This window comes from Manis javanica, chromosome 5, assembly GCF_040802235.1.
Source record: "Manis javanica isolate MJ-LG chromosome 5, MJ_LKY, whole genome shotgun sequence".
NCBI lineage: Eukaryota > Metazoa > Chordata > Mammalia > Pholidota > Manidae > Manis > Manis javanica.
The window spans coordinates 38,910,708-38,927,991 of NC_133160.1; the positions used below are offsets into that span (position 1 = coordinate 38,910,708).

Here is a 17,284-nt window from a genome sequence, read left to right on the forward strand (position 1 = left end):
TCCTCAAAAGTGATGACTTAAAAAGATTTAAAATGCTTAGAAATATTTACTTCAAAATGAAATCAATTCTCACCTTTACAGAAAATATCACACCTCCTTTAGGTTTAAATGAATTGAACAGAGCCAGCAAGTCTTTTGCCTTTAGTCTATCCCAGTCCATGTTGCAAACTGCTAATCGATGTGTAATCTAAGAAATGAGAAAAATTGAATATTATGTTATCTGTATGATTCCCAATGCTTGCAAAATAAAGATACTAAGAAATGTAATGCCTCTTTTCCTCCAAGTTCTGAAATCATCAATAAGTAGTTTCAGAATGTAAGAGTCACACAATGGTAAACCATCAATTTGTCAATAGATAATAAGCACTTTATCTTACTTGGATCTTAGTCCAAATCAGAACATGATGAGCTAATCTTTTAACTACTAAGTTTGTTAAGCAATTTTGCTACCCATGCAAGTGTAGGGAAGTTGAGAATGTTACCCTACAGCATTTCTAATAGGTGCAGTAGTTAAGTGAAATAAAAACTAGCTAAAGTAAGATTTTTCCAAAAATTTCATGTGATTTTTATTTATTTAATTATTCCTTATCTGCTTGGATATCTAATCTATATGGATATATTCCATTTCTAGATTTTTTTATCAGAATAAAAATCAAGAATATTATTTACCAAGAAAGAATTCCCACTTAATTTAATGACTATCGATCCTACCATCCATAAAACTACTTGTACTGTGCTCTTCACAAATAATCTTTAGTCAAAAGGTCACCTCATCAGCCCGAGGAGCATCTTTATCTAATTCTCTCCAAGCATGCTCAAATCCAGATTCCTCTGGCAGTAAATCTGCCATATCTTCTTCATCTTCAGAACTAGTTTCTATATTTCCTTTGCCCCTTGCAAGATCAGGGCCACTGTCACTTTCATCCTCCTCCTCACTATCCTCGTCTTCATACTCCTCCCCATCATTTTCATTTCCATCATCATCAGCAGTAGCTGAAGCTCCACAAGTGCTTATAATCCCATCTTCAGATTCTTCATCATCTTCTATTTCACTAGCACTTCCTGAATCTTCCTCCAGAGCATCTCTGTCAAACATTTTACCACCCAATGAGTTTTCATAATCATCATCCCTTATGAGTGGAACCACTGCAAAAAAAATTAAGGAGGGAGAAATTAAGAAAATACAAACAATGAATTAAGTGAATCCAACTTATTTTGACTTCAAATTCAGCACAAATAGAATTTCTGTGAAACAGATTAAAGGAAAATAGAAATCCAATAATACTCATGCTTAACCAAGTTATTTAATAGCGATCTTAACATATAAAAGATCATGTAAGTAGATTAATACATTCATTTGGTATTTACAGAGTACCGGCTGTATGCTAGGTGCTTAATATACAATTATTGGCCAAAGAGAAACAGTCAATACCCTCAATTAATTTCCAGTTGAGTGAAGAGGATAAATGGACAGATATTGATAAAATAAAATCAAATAAATACACATAAAAAAATGAAATTACAACTAGGACAAATGCCAAGAAGGAACATAAGATAATAGTATGAGAGCATATATTAGAGGGTCTCCAAGTGAATGATAACTGAATTGCTACTTGAAGGATGAAGAGGAATTAAGTAGTCAATGTTAGACTAACAGATGAGAGAAAGGTTCTGAACAGCAAACAGAGCATATGTAAAGATCCACAAATAGGAAGAAGTTGGCAAGGATGTCTGGATTGCAGATAACCAAGAGTCTAGTAAGAAATTAAACTGAAGAGCTTAGGTAAGGGCTACACTATCTAAAAACCATACGGAGGACTTATTTTGCCATAAAAGCAATGTTTTCCGAAAGAGGGACATCATATTTGCATACTGAGGTCACCTTGACTAAACTATAGAAAACTGACTGGAGGGAATTAAGAGTGGATGTGAATAGAGAATTAGAAAAGTAATGAGTACTCCTGACAAGAGATGAAGGCAGCACTAAGTTGGTGGCAGCAGAGGTATAGAGAAGTGGTGGAGCCATTTCTGACTTTCAAAGTCAGGAGGTAAAATCAATAGTAATTAATGACAAGGCTCAGTGTGGGGCATAGGAGTTTTAGAAGTGTTGAAGATGAGTTCTAGTGTCTTGACTTGCAGAGCTAGCTAGCTGGTCAGCTGGATAGATGGATAGATAACAGGCAATGATGGAACAGAACCAGTTTGTTTGTTTGGTGGAGGAAGATCATGAGTTCAGTTTTGGATATGATGAATTTGAAATGTCTTTGAATCAGTCTAAGAGGAGCTATCAAGGCCTATGGCTGTATGAGTCTACAGCTCAGAGTACAGGCTACAGATAAAGCTTATCCATGTATGTGTTGTGATAACATAAGCTGTAATGTGGATGAGATCACCTGTGAAGAGTGAAATTATAAGTTTCCTGCTAACCTTTGAACCTTGTAATTTATGGTTAGTAATATACAAAGAGTGAGAGTTTGTTTTCACCTAAATTGGATTTTTTTTAGCCCATTGAAAGGGCTCATTTCCTGTTCCTAAAGCAATTACATGCTTCTGTCTACTCTGTGTATGTGTGTGTGTGTGTATAGATATATCTTATCTTAGATGTTTTATTCATCTTTAAGTTGGATCGTATGTTTCTGCTCAGAGGCCCTAAGCTTGGAGAATTAAATATTTATTCACTGATCAAATATTTATTGAGTAGCTATTATGTAAAAATTATTGAGCTAGGTGAAGGGGAAATAGAGATGATTTGTAACATGATCCCATGCTCTTGATGGGTTTATAAACAAAAAGAAATCATTTAATGGTTTATGAAGCTATGTTCTAAAGCACCTCATAGAGAGAAACATTTAAATCTACCTGCAGGGAGGCATCTATAAAGGAAGGCTTCACAAAGATACCATTTGACGTGAGCCTAAAGTTTTGCTAGGAGAAAGTATAGAAAACACGTCACACATTTATTTCAGTTCCAAAGAGAGTGGGGAGTAATAAAAAATAACTAGTCAGGAGATATAAAAAAGCCCCCCAAAACCATACCCTTAAGTTTTGTGTATAGAATCATAAAAATACAAAAACAGCCTAAGAGAAGTTACTATGAGGTAAGCATCAGAATTCACGTTTTAGGAACATGCTCAGAAATAACACTTTGGGGACTTGGCTTGGAAACAGTTGCATTTCTCAAGCATCAGTTATTATCATATCACTTTCAAGATTTTTGCAAATCACCAGTATTTTTTGTTAAATTGAACATTTTAATAAAAAAATTAGCTTTGAACAACATCCCTGAAGTCACAGATGTGATGTGGTGGTTATATTTTTTCCCAAGATGTTGAAATAGATACATACTAACATGAAAATAGCCTGAGTATCTTACCTATGATATCTTTTCACATATGACAATGGTACACATATCATACCTTGGGTTGTATAATAAACTGATACACAGGAGATTTAAGATCTAGCATTTTAATATTTTTGACATCAGTACATACAGCGTATTTATACCCTCAGTAAATATTTGCTCACAGCCTACCATGCACAAAGCCTTACGCTAGACAGGGGATTACCTCTATTCCTAGATGGCACTGCATTGCTCTCCTAGTGATAAACACTACTATTTATCCAGCTATTTAAAGAAATTCTTTATCATTTTCCTCCTGATTATAAAAGTAATGAATGCTCACTGAAAAAAACCCTAAGAAAATATGGTTTAATGAAGAAGATAAAAATGACTAGTAATTTTTTTTCTATGAATTTGTTTTCTATGATATAGCCACTGACTTTTGAAGTAGTTAGTCATACCACTTGTGCTATTTTGCAACCTGTTTTTAAAACTTAATATATCATAGACACAATCAGATAAATCACAACTTATTTAATCAATTAATGATTTACGTTACCATTTTAAAAAAGTTTAAAAACAATGCTATATTGCACATTCTTTGAACACATGTCCAATTTCTTACTTAAAATAAGTTTTCAGGAGTTCAAGTGCTGGGCATCAACATTTTAAAATAACATATAATACCAAACTACCATCCTCACATCACCTTTACTTCATAAAACTTAAAAGTCCCTTGCACGGTCACTGGAATGAAAACTGATGAATGAATAATGGACAAAAGATGGTTATATAGGAGTAATGTAATTCCTACTCACAGACAGTGCCTTTTTCAAGACAGTGGAACCAATGTAAACTACAGCAAGCAAAAGGCAGGTGGAAAGATTCAAAGACTTGAGATGCAGGCCCAGCTCTGCATGCTCACATAAATAATTTTAACCTTGTTCCTGATTAAGTTTTTTTATTGAAAAAATAAAATAAAAAATAAAAGTATGTGAAAAGATTCTGTAAAGTCTATTCAAAGGATTATGTGGATGTTACAAATCCAGTGCCCTAAATGAGGTGCAGTTAAAGATGTGAGACTAACTTACCTCATAAACTCAGCATCAAACCAACGTTGCTGTTGTTCTCATTCTAATCATATTTGCCAATTTCAGTAATCAGACTCCTTTCCTTCTCCTTACACCTCAACTTGTTGCCTAGTTCCAAGCAAACAGAATGGGATTCCATCCTTGACTCCTGCTATCTAGAAATCTGGCCACTGCCTGATACCTCCTACCTTTCGAACGTTCTCAGCCTGTCAAGACCTCTCTCTGCCCTTTCCTAATGCCTACCCTCCTTTGGTCCTGTAATCACGGCCAGCCTTTGGCTCATAAGATCACCAATTTTCAGTTACAACACCATAATTAAGCAACATCAACTTAGAATTTCCTGCTGCCAAAGATGACAAAATTTTAATAACCTTGGTAAACATTTAAACATGAATTACAATCAGATGTTTTTTAATTCCAAACAACAGCATTTCTAGTTATATAATCCACTCACTCCTTCAGAGACATTATCTAATCAAATGGGAATACTGATTTCTTCTGGACATACTCAACCACATATTTGCTCAAAAGTTCTTTCCTGTAATATGCTCTGGTCCCCAAATTTAATTTTTCCAAACCCCAACCAAAACAGTGCTTCACCTATGCATTTTTCTCTAATTACCATATTGAGTGACTTTTCCTATGAATTCTCAGTGCCTTCTGCTACACATCTTTTATGGCACTTACAATTACTCCACTTTGTATTGTGGTCCTAGTATCTTCCACTTTAGGTCTGTGCTAATATGGTAGCCAGCAGCCACATTTGACAATTGAGTTCACCCGTATTTGAAATGTGGTTCATTCATATTTCATAGTTGAGATTAGTATGAAGATAGAATGCAAAATATCCCATGAAGTTTCTCATATTGATTACATACTGAAATAATTTTTTGATATACTGGGTTAAAATATATTGATAAAATTAATTTCACCTAGGGAGGAACCAAGATGGCGGCATGAGTAGGACAGCAGAAATCTCCTCCCAAAAACATATACATTTTTGAAAATACAACAAATACAACTATTCCTAAACATCTGCAAGAACCCAGCACCTTGCGAAGGGGATAAGATACAAGCAGTGGCCAGGCGGGACCCGAGCGCCCCTCACCCCAGCTCCCCGGCGGGAGGAGAGGAGTCAGAGCAGGGAGCGAGAGGGAGCCCAGGACTGCTAAATACCCAGCCCTAGCCATCCATATTGGGAGCACACACAGTGCGTGGTGTGGTGGATACTAGGGAAACGGAACAGTAAAACCTGTGAGCGGGTTCCCACAGCCGGCGCCCCTGGGACAGAAGAAAAGTGAGTGCTTTTTGAAAGTCTTAAAGGGACAGGGGCCTCACAGCTGGACGGAAGTGTCCCGGCCCACTCAGCCCAGCAGCTGGGAATCCCAGGGAACTCCAAGTGCCTTAAACCCCTGGGCAGCAAGGCAGCTCTAAGGCCCCTCACGGCGATAAACAGCCTCCCACCCGTCCCCCTCCAGTGTGGCCCTGCTGTAACAGGGCAGCAGCCTGAAAGGGGACATGCCCACAGCAACCATGTGGAGCTTACTCCACAGCAGCTGGTCAAGAATGAGAATCCCCGTCTGCACGCAGCTGCCCAGCACAAGCCGCTAGGGGTCACCGTTCTCCCAAGAGAGGAACGCGAAGAGAAAGCAGGAAGGGACTTTGTTCTCCCAGCTGACACACGTGCAAACTGCCCATTGCTATGAAAAGGCAGAAGAATTTGATTCAGACCAGCATCACACAGACATCCTCCCTTGAGTGGGAACCTGGGAAGACAGACCTAACCAACCTTCCTGAAAAAGAATTCAAAATAAAGGTCATAACCATGTTGATGAACTTGCAGAGAAATATGCAAGAGCTAAGGAGGGGGAATACAGAAATAAAACAATGTCTAGAAGGACTTAAAAGCAGAATGGACAAGATGCAAGAGGCGATTAATGGAATAGAAATCAGAAAACAGGAATGCAGAGAAGCTAACGCAGAGAGAGAGACAAAAGGATCTCCATGAATGAAAGAATATTAAGAGAACTGTGGGACCAATCGAAATGGAACAATATCCGCATTATAGGGGTACCAGAAGAAGAAGACAGAGAAAAAGGGATAGAAAGTGTATTTGAAGAAATAATTGCTGAAAACTTCCCCAAACTGGCGGAGGAAATAGCCTCTCAGGCTACGGAAGCACACAGAACTCAAAACACAAGGGACCCAAGGAGGACAACACCAAGACACATAATAATTAAAATGGCAAAGATCAAAGACAAGGATAGAGTATTAAAGGCAGCCAGAGAGAGAAAAAAGGTCACCTACAAAGGAAAACCCATCAGGTTATCATCAGACTTCTCAACAGAAACCTTACAGGCCAGAAGAGAATGGCATGATATATTTAATGCAATGAAACAGAAGGGCCTTGAACCAAGGATACTGTATCCAGCACGGTTATCATTTAAATTTGAAGGAGGGATTAAACAGTTCCCAGACAAGCAAAAGTTGAGGGAATTTGCCTCCCACAAACCACCTCTACAGGGTTTCTTAGAGGGACTGCTCTAGACGGAAGCACTCCTAAGGCTAAACAGATGTCACCAGAGAAATTAAAATCACAGCAAAGAGCGGAACAATCAAATACTAACTAAAGGCAAAAAATAAAATCAACTACCCACAAAAGCAGTCAAAGGAAACACAAAAGAGCACACACACAAAAAAACACGTAACATACAAAGAATGGAAGAGGAGGAATAAGAAGAGAGGGAAATAAAGAATCATCAGACTGTGTTTATAATAGTTCAATAAGTGACTTAAGTTAGACAGTAAGATAGTAAAGCAGCCAACCTTGAACCTTTGATAACCATGAACCTAAAGCCTGCAATAGCAATAAGTACATATCTTTCAATAATCACCCTAAATGTAAATGGACTGAATGCACCAATCAAAAGACACAGAGTAAAAGGATGGATAAAAAAGCAAGACCCATCTACAAAGCTGCTTAAAAGAGACTCACCTTAAACCCAAAGACATGTACAGACTAAACGTCAAGGGATAGAAAGAGATATTTCACAAAAACAACAAGGAGAAAAAAGCAGGTGTTGCAATACTAGTATCAGACAAAATAGACTTCAAAACAAAGAAAGTCACAAGAGATAAAGAAGGACATTATATAATAATAAAGGGGTCAATCCAACAATAGGATATAACCATTATAAATATATATGCACCCAATACAGGAGCACCATCATATGTGAAACAAATAAAGAATTAAATGAGCAAACAGAATGCAACGCATTTATTTTAGGAGACTTCAACACACCACTCACTCCAAAGGACAGATCCACCAGACAGAAAATAAGTAAGGACACGGAAGCACTGAACAACATACCAAAACAGATGGACCTAATAGACATCTATAGAACTCTACACCCAAAAGCAACAGGATACACATTCTTCTCAAGTACACATGGAACATTCTCCAGAATAGACCACATACTAGGCCACAAAAAGAGCCTCAGTAAATTAAAAAAGACTGAACTTCTAACACCACTTCTCAGACCACAAAGGTATAAAACTAGAAATAAATTGTACAAAGAAAGCAAAAAGGCTCACAAACACATGGAGGCTTAACAACATGCTTCTAAATAATCAATGGATCAATGACCAAATCAAAATAGAGATCAAGCAATATATGGAAACAAATGACAACAACAACAACACAAAGCCCCAACTTCTGTGGGATGCAGCGAAAGCAGTCTTAAGAGGAAAGTATATAGCAATCCAGGCATATTTAAAGAAGGAAGAACAATCCCAAATGAATAGTCTAAGGACACAGTTATAGAAATTGGAAAAAGAAGAACAAATGAGGCCTAAAGTCAGCAGAAGGAGGGACATAATAAAGATCAGAGAATACATAAATAAAATTGAGAAGAATAAAACAGTAGAAAAAAAATCAATGAAACCAAGAACTGGTTCTTCGAGAAAATAAACAAAATAGATAAGCCCCTAGCCAGACTTAAAAATAGAAAAAGAGATTCTATACACATCAACAGAATCAGAAATTAGAAAGGAAAAATCATGACGGACCCCACAGAAAAACAAAGAATTATCAGAGAATACTATGAAAACCTATATGCTAATAAGCTGGAAAACCTAGAAGAAATGGACAACTTCCTAGAAAAATACAACCTTCCAAGACTGACCAAGGAAGAAACACAAAATCTAAACAGACCAATTACCAGTCAAGAAATTGAATCATTAATCAAAAAACTACCCAAGAGCAAAACTCCCAGGCCAGATGGATTTACCAGAGTTTTATCAGACATACAGAGAAGACATAATACCCATTCTCTTTAAAGTCTTCCAAAAAATAGAAGAGGGAATACTTTCAGACTCATTCTATGAAGCCAGCATCACCCTAATACGAAAACCAGGCAAAGACCCCACCAAAAAAAGAAAATTACAGACCAATATCCCTGATGAACATAGATGCAAAAATACTCAACAAAATATTAGCAAACCGAATTCAAAAATACATCAAGAGGATCATAGACCACGATCAAGTGGGATTCATCTCAGGGATGCAAGGATGGTACAATATTTGAAAATCCATCAACATCATCCACCACATAAACAAAAAGAAGGACAAAAATCACATTATCATCTTCATAGACGCTGAAAAAGCATTTGACAAAATTCAACATCCACTCATGATAAAAACTCTTCAGGAAAATGGGCATAGAGGGCAAGTACCTCTAAAGGCCATATATGAAAAATCCACAGCCAACATCATACTTAACAACGAGAAGCTAAAAGCATTTCCTCTAAGATTGGGAACAAGACAGGGCTGCCCACTCTCCCCACTGTTATTCAACATAGTACAGGAGGTCCTAGCCACAGCAATTAGACAAAACAAAGAAATACAAGGAATCCAGATTGGTAAAGAAGAAGTTAAACTGTCACTATTTGCAGATGACATGATATCGTACATAAAAAACCCTAAAGATTCCACTCCAAAACTACTAGAACTGATATCAGAATACAGTAATGTTGCAGAATACAAAATTAATACAGAAATCTGAGGCTTTCCTATACACTAACAATGAACTAATAGAAAGAGAAACCAGGAAAACAATTCCATTCACAATTGCATCAAAAAGAATAAAATACCTAGGATTAAACCTAACCAAGGAAGTGAAAGAACTATACCCGGAAAACTACAAGACACTCCTAAAAGAAATTAAAGAGGACACTAATAAATGGAAATTCATCCTATGCTCTTGGCTAGGAAGAATTAATATTGTCAAAATGGCCATCCTGCCCAAAGTAATCTACAGATTTAATGCAATCCCTATCAAATTACCAACAGCATTCTTCAACGAACTGAAACAAATAGTTCTAAAATTCATGTGGAACCACCAAAGACCCCAAATAGTCAAAGCAATCCTGAGAAGGAAGGATAAAGTGGGAGGGATCTCGCTACCCAACTTCAAGATCTACTACAAAGCCACAGTAATCAAGACAATTTGGTACTGGCACAAGAACAGAGCCACAGACCAGTGGAACAGAATACAGTCTCCAGACATTAACCCAAACATATATGGTCAATTAATATGTGATAAAGAAGCCATGGACATACAATGGGGAAATGATAGCCTCTTCAACAGTTGGTGTTGGCAAAACTGGAAAGGTACATGTAAGAGAATGAAACTGGTTAATTGTCTAACCCCATACACAAAAGTAAATTCCAAATGGATCAAAGACCTGAATATAAGCCATGAAACCATAAAACTCTTAGAAAAAATCATAGGCAAAAATCTCTTGGACATAAACATGAGCGACTTCTTCATGAACATATCTCCCTGGACAAGGGAAACAAAAGCAAAATGAACAAGTTGGGCTATATCAAGCTGAAAAGCTTCTGTACAGCAAAGGACACCATCAATAGAACAAAAAAGGCATCCTACAGTATGGGAGAATATACTCATAAATGACAGATCTGATGAAAGGTTGACATCCAAAATATACAAAGAGCTCACACACCTCAACAAACAAAAAGCAAATAACCCAATTAAAAAATGGGCAGAGGAGCTCAACAGACAGTTCTCCAAAGAAGAAATTCAGATGGCCAACAAACACATGAAAAGATGCTCCACATCGCTAGTTGTCAGAGAAATGCAAATTGAAACCACAATGAGATATCACCTCACACCGGTAAGGATCGCCACCATCCAAAAGACAAACAACAACAAATGTTGGCAAGGCTGTGGAGAAAGGGGAACCCTCCTACACTGCTGGTGGGAATGTAAATTAGTTCAACCATTGTGGAAAGCAGTATGGAGGTTCCTCAAAAAGCTCAAAATAGAAATATCATTTGACCCAGGAATCCCACTTCTAGGAATTTACCCTAAGAATGCAGCAGCCCAATTGAAAAAGACAGATGCACCTCTATGTTTATCGCAGCACTATTCACAATAGCCAAGAAATGGAAGCAACCTAAGTTTCCATCAGTAGATTATGGATAAAGAAGATGTGGTACATATACACAATGGAATATTATTCAGCCATAAGAAGAAAACAAATCCTACCATTTCCAACAACATGGATGGAGCTAGAGGGTATTATGCTCAGTGAAATAAGCCAGGCAGAGAAAGACAAGTACCAAATGATTTCACTCTTATGTGGAATATAAGAACAAAGGAAAAACTGAAGGAACAAAACAGCAGCAGCATCACAGAACCCAAGAAAGGACTAACAGCTACCAAAGGGAAAGGGACTGGCGAGGATGGGTGGGAAGGGAGAAGCCGGGGAAGAACAAAGGGGGCCTCACGATTAGCATGTATAATGTAGCGGGGCACGGGGAGGGCTGTGCAACACAGAGAAGACAAGTAGTGTTTTTCCAGCATCTTACTACACTGATGGACAGTGACTAATGGGTTGTGTGGGGTGGACCTGGTGAAGGGGTGTGAGTGTAGTAAATATAATGTTCCTCATGTATTTGTAGATTAATGATACCAAAAAAAAAAAGCTAAAATTAATTTCACCTAAATAAAACTAAACAGAACAAAAAGAAACAATGCTTTAGAAATTTAACTCTGGCAGCTGTATTCTGCATCTTCATTTCTCCCTAAGGGAGAGAAAAAATAGCACCACTAGTATTACCATTGCCCAGCACTACACACACACACACTGAGTCAAAAACCAAAAACCAAACGAACCAGAAGGTGAAATTCTGGATAATGTAGCTAGTTGTTGTGTCTGTTTAATTTTTCTCTCTAAGTCTCACCTTCACCCCATCCATGTACTGTTTTATTTTCTCAGTTCTAGCGAGACTTCGGCTGCTTTCCATTGCCAGAAAGTGGGTGAGGGTGCAGCTGAAAGACGGGAGGAGGGATGGCTCCCTGTTTAGGTGGAGTCCAAGGTTTCCTGGGACGAGTCTATACTCCTGTGGCCTGGTCCCGGTGAGGTCCGGGTATTTAGTGAGAAAAAAGCAAAGTCTTTGAGACGACTAAAAGACAGAATTTAGGGGCTCCTAAATAAATATTTTATTCTAAGGAAATAAAACAATTTTAAGAAAGTTTTTCTCTTTTCTTTTTTGCTCTTGCAACTAGAAAACAGACTATTTCCAAATAAGCTCTTTCCCCCCTCACCCATAGAACTTGCTTTCCCTTTCATGCATTTTTCTATTAAAAGAAAATTAATTTCACCTGTTTCTTTTTATTTTTAATGTTATCTACTTTTTTTGGGTGTCTACTGGAAAATTCAATATTATGTATTTTTATTGGACAGTACTACTTTTAGACCAGTGCCAGGATATAGGGCTTAACAGGCTGTTATTTGCAAACGAGGATCTGCAGAAGGGCAGGAAGGGCTGAAATCAAGGCCAAACTCCACTCAACAAGACATACACCCTGCCAGGGGGACTGTGTCTATTCTAGGGGAAAAAAAACTATTACTTCACTCAAAGGTAATATCCCTTACCAAACTGAGGGCTTTGTAGGAACTAGTGTCCTTTTTCTAATTTGTGAAGGCATCATATAAGCTAGCATAGCTCTGAGATGGAAGACCATGTCTCAGTCCTATTCCATCTGCTACAAACTAGTTTCTAAAAGTAGCTGAATGACGGAGTGCCCAACTGTGCTTACCTTCATCAGACACACCTCTTCTTAGCATATAACACTTTATTTGGTTAGAAAATAGAGTTCTCACTAGAGCTTTTAGCTTCAAGACTCAAGTTTTTAATTGTTTCTCTTCCAGCCACTATACCACCAAATCAAAAGTGATCAATTATTATATGGTATTTTTTTCACAGCTTTATACTTTCAAATAAACATCTGACCATTTCCATCATACTATGACAACACTTACATATTTGCTTTTTTAAAGGATCACTATAAAAATAAATAATGTAATACCAAAGGATCCCTAATTCTTTCCAACCAACCTGAATGCATTTCTCTTCGTGTCTCAGAATATTTGACTTTGGGAGATTTCACAATTTCAGAGGTGTTCACATCTACTGTTCTTAGTTTTCCTTTCGGACATGAGTCTGTACGATGTTGAACAATGTTTTTTTTTCCTTTTGTACCGTTCTGTGTAAATTCTTCACTATCGTTCTTGGGGCTTATTTTTGAATCAGCCTTCTTAGATTTGTATGAGGTTTTCATTTTCTGAATCCTGTCAGAGTTATCTAAATCAGTTTTATTTCCAGAATCCTTCTGATTAACTTTTCTGGTTTCTTTCTTTTTCTCAACTAGATTTTTTGACTCTATTTCATTTTTAGGCTGGATTTTTTTTTTCTTCACTTTCTTTTGGTTCAGTGCTTTGTTATTATCTTCATCAGATAGATCTGAATCAGAATCTGAAAGGTCGTAAAAACGTTTCAAATCTTCGGTAGTGCTATGTTTGATGGGGCGTCCTCTTTTATCCACAGCATAATTCAACTTGAACTTTTTGTCATGAAACATTGCTCGAAATCTCTTGTCAATTTTGACTTTTCTATCCTTTTCTGGCATTTCCCAAAATCTCGGGTCCTTTGTAACCCGCCTAAACCGCTGGTCACTCATTATTTCTTGTTTGGATGCCATTTCTAAATGTCTGATTGTACAAATGCTCGAAGAAACCAAATACTAAAGAAAAAAAATAATGAACAGTTAGTAATATAACTAAATTGCTTTGGGAAAAATATTCACAATACATTCTAAGATAAATGTAAATAACTTGTAAAATAATAAAATGTATATAAAATAAGTCTAATTTCATTTCCTAAACTTAATTTGAGTCACATGCAGAAAAGCAGAAACTATGAGAATATCCTCTTTTGATTACAGAGCATTTGGAGAAATAAGCTTAAGGCAACACCAAACAGAATTCCTGGGCTTTATGGAGGGAGTGAGGAACAAATGCATATTAGCCAATTGCACTCAGAATTTCTGCATTTCCACTTATATACTTGTATGTCACAAGCTAATGTAATCAAAAGATTCCCAAACCTCAGTTGGTCTCACTAGTTTTTTCATTCTGGTCCCATTTTCTGTCAACCTACCTCATGTTTCTCTGAACTAGCCTCTCACAAGCCTAGTCGCCTAACTAAACAGATTAAAATCAATTCAGGTATAGCTCACAGAGTTCTCTTTAAATCTGACCATCCATCAAGAACCAGAAAAAGTCTCTCCCTAGTTCACAGACATTACTTCTTCCTACAATTTCTTCTGTAAAAAAACATATTAGAACGTGTGTGTATAATTAGTATTGTTCCCTTGAAAACAGTCACTCATTGATTTAGAATCTCTAGATTTGATTTGGGCAAAAGGCGCAATCACTGATTATTAAGAGCAAAAGGAACTGATCAAACAGGGTAGTAGTGCTGTTTCAGCAAGACTTAATTGTAAAGCTGCTTTTCCCTTTAATTTTAAAACAACTTTTTACACATCCAAAAAAATCAAAGGTTTCAACGATGCATTTATACACTTACGCATGTAATCCTCCCAGTAGCCTTACGAAGGTTGCACTGAACATTTAGAACGAAAACGTAAGATAAACGCCAGATAATCAGTGTCGGAAAGGAGATCTCGCCTCACCTCCGACTCCGCCCTCATCCCCATAACTCACCCTCCCATTCTACTCACCCTCTAACGCGGGGCACAACCTAGATGTTCCCAGAAGCGTGGTTCCTCCCCAAAGGTTTCGGACTTGGAAGTCCCTCGACAGGACCCTGAAGAGGACCACGGGAGCCTGAGGAATAAGGCCGCAAAGGTAAGGAGGAAGGACACACCCTCACGATTCAGAAGGAGAGCCTGTCACAGACCAGTTTCCTCTCTACAGTGCTTCTCGACCCCGAGCCCACTCACCTCCTCCGAACCCTCTCCGAGCCTCACGTGGGACTCACTCCCACAATTCCCCGCGCGAGTCTCCGCCGTAATGGCACGCGAATTGGGCCAAACGACTTCCCTTTCCTTCCGTGAAGATCTGTGGAGGCAGACCCAAAGCCGCGGCTGCGCATGCGCACCAGGCGCGCCAGCCAGCGGCGTCGCGGGATGCTGCGACCCGCTGGGCTCTGGCTCTTGTGGCGGCGACCTCCGGCGGCGGGGGTGCCCCAGAAGACCCTTAGCCTCGGGAAGGCCGCTGCAGCCGTCTCTTTCCCGAGCAGCAGCTCGTCCAGGGCTCTAAATATCTTCGACCGGGATTTGAAGAGGAAACAGAAGAACTGGGCAGCCCGGCAGCCCGAGCCGGGGAAGTTTGACTACCTAAAAGAGGAGGTGAACGAGCGGGGCAGTGCGGGAGGGCTCGCTGAGCCCCGGCTTCGGGTCCTGGAGCCCCGGCGGCCGGCGCCGCCGCACCTCGCGGTGTGACCTTGAGCAGCCGCGCTGCGTGTCTAGGCCTCTACTGTAATCGCTGAAGGGCTGGGCTCGGATACTTGCAAGGTGCTATCATTCATTCACTCACTCACTCGCTCAGCAAATGCTGCTTGACTTACAGAAATGTCCTGGGCAAAGGAAGACTGCTGCTCTCATGCAGTTTGGTTTTATTCTTGAGGGAGGCGAGACAGTGAACAAGAATTGTAATCAGCTGAAGAACTGCCCTTATCTCATATATTCTAGTCCTAGTATATGAGGGGGTTTTTTTCATAATAAACAAAAGGTATTCTTATTAGGAATGATGTACAAGGCGGACTCTAGGAAAAGGCTTTGGTACCTCTTGCCTTCTTCTCCAAAAAGAAAATACACTTATGTTCACAACTGCAAGTCCTAATAGAAACTTAGGGAATATTAGGTTCCCACATCTTTGTTCCTGCTAGGTAAAGCTGGCCTAGCAAATGCGGGCACCTACTTTATCACCTCTTTTAGATTGAGATGAGACCGGGAAGAGGAGGCGGGAAGTGTTGTTTCTTCAGATTTGGCTAAGTTTTTCTAATTTGCAAATATTACTCAGAAAAGTTTACTCATTTAGGAATTACGCAAAAGTTGTTAATACTCATCAAATAATACAGTTTTTATTAAGTGACCTCTCATACATTGATCTGTAATAAACCCCCAGCTACCTAAGTAATTTTTTACTTTTGTATACCTCATGCTAGTATCTGTGGACAACATTGTGGCTTTTCATTCTTGCCACCTTACAGCCCATGGACAGTAAAGGCTAAGAAATGTATATATAAAGAATGTTAAGACTTGAAATCTAATTGACTTCTGAACTAATTTGCTTCAGTTCGTTTCCTGGGATATTTTAATTTAGTGTTCCTAATCACAGTTTAAAAAGAAAAGTTGCTGTCCTCAAATTTTCAATTTCCTTTCAGGAAGTACTTATCAACATGTTAAAACCTAAGTAACCTGTGGATTGTTGAATACTGGAAAAAGAGAATTACTTCTCTGTTTAACCTACTTATCTTGTGTACATGTTGCCTTTTGTAATCCTTCAGGTTGGAAGTCGAATTGCAGACCGTGTATATGACATAGCCAGGTAAACAATGATTATCATAATAAAGTACAGTTAACTTTTGTCAAGAAACTGGAGAAATTGAATGCTAATATTTGATACTTGGAATGGCAGAATCTGGAAGAATTTAGTACCAGGATTTGTGATTTTAATCACTCTCCAGTTCTCTCCTTTTTTATGTCTGGAAGAGCAAGTGTTCTTTCCTTCATTGTTGCCTAAAAAAAGAAGGGAAGCACAACTCATAGCTTCTCTTTACACCTGAATGACTGATCAACTTGATTAGGCCATAAGCCAGTAATGGAAAGATTGCTCCAAAAATCAGAGCAAAGAATTGACAAATGTGAATTTTTGAGATTTACTAAACCTAACTTTAAAATTTGAACCGAAGTTAACAACAGAATCTTTTCCCATCTAACTAAAATAGAGAGTCTGCCTAGTTTTGCTCCTCAATTAGGTTATATGAGACTTTGGTTATTTATCTTAAATATTGTTAATGGTGATAGGGTGCTATGACAGTTATATAGAGGCAGATATGAGAAAACACTTTTGTCAGGTATTAAAAGATTGATGGATTCAGTGCTCTGTATTAGGCATAATGAAAGCTTTACAGATTCAAGTTCACATCTATGTGGAAGGAACCACAGTTAAATGATGGTTTTGCAGTAGAATTGCACTGTGAAGTCAGCAAATCACTTTTTATGTTCTTTTGTTTAAAAGACACATTAAATTGTACCAACATGGGCTGAATTTATTAAAGCCTATAAAAAGGAATTTTTTGAACTCATAGATTCTTTCACATTTTTGGTATGTCCTTGGTACTTAAAAAGATCTTGAGATTGGTTAATGGTTAAAAAGAAAGCTTTTTTTTTAAGGAAAAAAATGCTTCATTGTTGCAAATAATCACCCCAATTTCATCTTTTATTATTTGAAGTTCCAT

At 38.1% G+C, this 17,284-nt stretch overlaps 2 protein-coding genes across 8 annotated transcripts in view; one reads left to right on the plus strand and one right to left on the minus strand.

Moving 5' to 3' along the window:
• The window catches only part of ESF1 (ESF1 nucleolar pre-rRNA processing protein homolog), a 93,037-nt gene extending 78,281 nt beyond the window's left edge, over positions 1-14,756 (minus strand). The window contains exons 1-4 of the mRNA XM_073236946.1: positions 14,541-14,756; positions 12,857-13,541; positions 770-1,146; positions 74-187 (exon numbers count right to left, since the gene is read on the minus strand). Coding sequence (XP_073093047.1) covers positions 74-187; positions 770-1,146; positions 12,857-13,499 — 1,134 coding nt within the window. The 5' untranslated portion in view covers positions 13,500-13,541; positions 14,541-14,756. The remainder of the gene's footprint in view (positions 1-73; positions 188-769; positions 1,147-12,856; positions 13,542-14,540) is intronic.
• An 81-nt stretch (positions 14,757-14,837) lies between these two features.
• NDUFAF5 (NADH:ubiquinone oxidoreductase complex assembly factor 5) overlaps positions 14,838-17,284 on the plus strand; it is a 38,554-nt gene continuing 36,107 nt past the window's right edge. For 3 of the 7 annotated variants that reach the window (XR_012131529.1, XM_037022369.2, XM_037022371.2), the window contains exons 1-2: positions 14,849-15,170; positions 16,331-16,371. Coding sequence is in view for 3 of the 7 variants with exons in the window: in XM_037022369.2 (XP_036878264.1) it covers positions 14,913-15,170; positions 16,331-16,371 (299 nt within the window). In the remaining 4 variants the exon portion in view is untranslated. Of the gene's footprint in view, positions 15,171-16,330; positions 16,372-17,284 lie in introns of all 7 variants that reach the window. The other 4 variants (XR_012131530.1, XR_012131531.1, XR_005062387.2 and 1 more) reach the window with 4 other exon arrangements.